The sequence below is a fragment of the Melozone crissalis genome, unplaced genomic scaffold (assembly GCF_028551555.1).
Source record: "Melozone crissalis strain CALT ecotype California unplaced genomic scaffold, PUWL_Pcris_2 ptg000006l_1, whole genome shotgun sequence".
In the NCBI taxonomy this organism is placed as follows: domain Eukaryota; kingdom Metazoa; phylum Chordata; class Aves; order Passeriformes; family Passerellidae; genus Melozone; species Melozone crissalis.
In genome coordinates, this window is record NW_026535784.1 from 38765873 (window position 1) to 38769758 (window position 3886).

General features: G+C 56.5%; 1 protein-coding gene across 2 annotated transcripts; it reads right to left on the reverse strand.

Moving 5' to 3' along the window:
• Positions 1–1204: 1204 nt before the first annotated feature.
• LOC128949170 (histone H2A.Z) lies at positions 1205–3387 on the reverse strand. 2 transcript variants are annotated; one of them, XM_054294023.1, is made up of 5 exons: positions 3243–3387; positions 2821–2898; positions 2326–2439; positions 1749–1878; positions 1205–1598 (listed from the first exon to the last, which is right to left on the reverse strand). In XM_054294023.1, the coding sequence occupies exons 1-5, from the start codon at positions 3243–3245 to the stop codon at positions 1537–1539; spliced, it is 387 nt and encodes a 128-aa protein (XP_054149998.1). In that variant the 5' UTR covers positions 3246–3387; the 3' UTR covers positions 1205–1536. The 2 variants fall into 2 exon arrangements, with proteins under 2 accessions (XP_054149998.1, XP_054149991.1); XM_054294016.1 differs by lacking the exon at positions 3243–3387 and having other exon boundaries at positions 2821–2946.
• Between the last annotated feature and the right edge of the window lie 499 nt (positions 3388–3886).

Here is a 3886-nt window from a genome sequence, read left to right on the forward strand (position 1 = left end):
CCCGGCGCTGCCGCAGCCCCAGCGCGGCGCTCGCACCGGCACCAGCCCGGCCGCCCCTTCCGGGCCCCGCCGCGCATGCGCCGCCCCGCCCGCCCCGGGCTCCGCCGCTGCCCGGCCTGGAGCGGCTGGAAGGGCCGGGAGCGCTGGGATCGGGCCGGCCGGGAGCGCAGCCGCCCTCACGGCCGGCCCAGCGGGGGAGCCGGCTGCGATGGAAAAGTACCGTGCGCGCTGCCGCAGCACTGCGGGCCCGCACGGTGCCACCGCTTCCCGTGCCCGACTCTGCCTGACGGTGCTCATTAGCGGCTCACTGTAATTAGTGACAACAGTCCCAGCCCGCAAAGTGCTGTGCCGCCAAGGAGGGTGCTGGTCCGGGGAAGCAGCGCAGCGCCAGAGGAGCGCAGCTAGCACAGGTCTCACCGGCGTCTCCGATCTAGGTCACCGCCTCCCAGCCACAGTGCTGCAGCAGAGATTACTGCCTCCAAGAGCTTAGGGAAACACGAGAGCCTGCTCTCAGCAGAACCAAGTCTATTTGCAGTATTTCACTGCTGACTGCAGCTCTGGAAGGCACGGAGCTTGCTACCCCCAACCGCACACAGTAACCATTCCCTCTGCCTTAACAAAAGGGGGTTTTCCCTTACCACAACAGGCAGGGCTTTGCTATAGGAAATGAACTAGCAGAGTGGGGGACAGCTGAAGGTGTGCCCAGACCCCCCTGTAATCCCCTGCTACTGAGGATTGTACTGCATGGCACAATTTAAAGGGTGCTGCTGTATAGTTCCTGCTTTCATGGATGTCTGTCCAAAGCTTTTGCAAGCTGAACCAGTGAAGAGAGGCCCTGACATGAAATTATGTGAAGCATGGAATTTCAACATCCCTTCAGCTTATCTTACTCTCCTCCATGACAGACCCTCTCCCTCTATGAAGGCTGACACTGAGTAAAACTGGCCTTAAATAACATCAGTCTTTTACGTGCCCTGCTAAAGACAGCTGAACAGCAGGTTCAGTTAGGAAGAGTGTGACTTTACAGGACAAAGCCCTGTGCCCTTTCCCTACATGCTATTTACTGACTACAGTATTCTTGGGCTGTATTTGAAGATGCCCCAAGCCCAGCAGGAAGGGCTGTCAGTTACATGCTCTTGGAGCAACTTCAAGAGCTGCACAGTGGAGACCAGACTTCCCAGTTAATGACAAAGAGACAAATCAGTCCTGACATAACATTTATTGAGTATTTCCACTCTAGTAGATGAAAAGTCTGTACAAAACCAAACATTTCCTTTACTTAAACCAATCTAAGAACAGTCGGCTCAATTACAACCCACTACAAACACAATAGCTTCTTTGAAGCCATGGTAACACTTAAATATGGTTAAGACTTCAACGCAGAAATTTGGTTTGTTAGAAAGCTCAAGGGAGCTTTAGCTTCTCAAAGTTAAAAAAAGGCAAAATTGTGTTTCACAGATACAGTCCACTGGAATCACCAACACTGGACAAATTAAGTACTTCGAGTCCTGAGATAACAAGGAATCCTGGTATCCTTTAGACAGTCTTCTGCTGTCCTTTCTTGCCAATGAGGGACTTGTGGATATGTGGTATTACACCTAAAAAAGAACAACAGTTAAGGCCATGATATTTTTCTTCAACAATTTTCCTAAACTTCATGCTTCAAATAAAATGACAACACTAACTAACTTCAAGTCTGTGACAGTCCATGCCACCCAAGCACCCATAAACAGGAAGCACTGACATACCACCACCAGCAATTGTTGCCTTGATCAGAGAATCCAGCTCTTCATCTCCTCTAATGGCAAGCTGCAGGTGACGGGGAGTGATACGTTTCACCTTCAAGTCTTTGGATGCATTTCCCGCCAGCTCAAGGACCTGAAACAAGACCATTTTTCAACAGTTACACAATCAAGTGATACCAACAGCACACTGCTAGCTGTTCAATTCTCTGCTCCAAATACAGTGTCACTGCTAGTGACAACAAGACAGCAAACAATGTCTCTTTTTGAGGGGTTCCTCCTTTGGAGCTCTGCATTTAGTTTTCCCAATGACAGAGTAAGTGACAGCAGATATGACATGCTATAATGGCCCATTCTCAAAGTTATTTCAATACTGCATTTTTCCTACAAGGCACACTGCAGGATCTGCTTGAAATGCAGAGGAGTGATATTTCATGGTTTTTTGCTCTTTGAGACACTTTAAAAGTGTCTCAAAGCACATGAAGAGTTCACAACCCAGTTCAAACTGTCAAATACAGTGGGCATTGGTCGTTACACCTTTTGGGGACTGACCAACTTGCTGGCAGCCTTGCAGGCATTTTACCTCAGCTGTCAGGTACTCCAGGATTGCAGCACTATACACAGCAGCTGTGGCTCCTACACGCCCGTGGCTGGTTGTCCTGGACTTCAGGTGCCGATGGATGCGGCCAACAGGGAACTGCAAAATAACGGAAGCGTGAACAGGCTGTGACGACAGAAAGGCTCTGCACAAAACCACATTGTGGGCAGCAAAATCCCAGCGGCAGAAGCACGGGCTGCATTTCAGAACTTGAGAATCCAGTTAAGAGACTGCATGCCAAACTCGCATCAGCAACTTTCACGATTCCCAGCAACAGCCACAAGGGAGTTGCTTTCCTCCCTGCATAGATATGCAAAGGTCTAAAACCGGCCGGGTGTGCTAATATCTGGTTGACGATCCTTTACATCGTTCCAGACAACAGCCAGACAGCAGAGTGTGAAGGTTTCACACTGCACAAACCAACCAACAGACTGAAGGTCCGCCTGACTTTCACTCACGCACCCCTCAGCCCCTGCTCACCTGCAATCCAGCCCGTTGGGAACGGGACACTGCTTTGGTCTTGGTCTTCCCGGAGTCCTTCCCAGCTTTCCCACCAGCCTGGCAATGCCAAGAGAAGAGCAGACGCTGACGTCTCCCACCGCGCATGCGCCCAGCGCCTCCACCACCCCACCCCCCCGACCCCGCGCAGAGCCACCCGCGCGGCTGCGAGGCGCGTGCGCGCCACCCGCCGCACCGCGCGGCACAGGCCGCTATCCTGCGCGCATGCGCGGCCCCCGCTCCCCGTTCCCGGGGCGCCACAGCGCGTGCGACCACCCCCCCCCCAGCCGCCCCCGCCCTCCCCCCACCGAGCCCGCGCGCGTTTCCCCCCCCCCTCAGCAGCACGGAACCCGCCCGGCCCCGGCCGCCGCCGCCCCCCCCCGAGCGCCCTCGCGCTTCCTCACCATAGCGAACCGGAGCGCAGTGCCGCGCAGGGGAAGGCTGAAGCTGAGAGCGTCCCGCACGCACCGAGCCCGGGCGACAGCACCGACCTATCCCGACCCGCCGCGATTCAAACTGCGCCCACTCCCGCCTTCCCCTGGCCCTTTATATCCGCACCGCGCGGCCGCATCCGGGAACCCCGGCCTCGCCGCCAGCCAATGGCCGCGGGCGGGGCGGCCGCTCTGCCCCAGCGACAACCAATGGCGAGCTGGGGCGGGGCCGGGCGCGCGACGCGGGGGACGGGAGAGGCCCCGCCTCCCCGGACAGAGACAGCGCGGGGGGGGTGATGGCGGTGGGGGTGTCTCGGTTATGTTGCCCGCGGTGTGGGGCTCCCTTCGGCTCGGCGCCGGCGGCCTGTTCTGGGGCTGGCGCTCCGTGGGGTCACCGGCGAGAGAGACCCTGCCCACAGTCACTCCACTCATTTTCGCGTGGCTCTGTATCGGCGGGCCCCGCTCCGAGCCTCGCCTCTGTGCTCAGATGGCTCCAGAGCCGCCGCGCTGCCCGCGAAGCTTTCTTCCCACAATGGAGTTAATTGGCTTTGTGTGCAAAGCGCCTCAGGAGCAGCCTGGAGGAGATCATGCGCGGGTTTGGATAAGCAGCTATTACA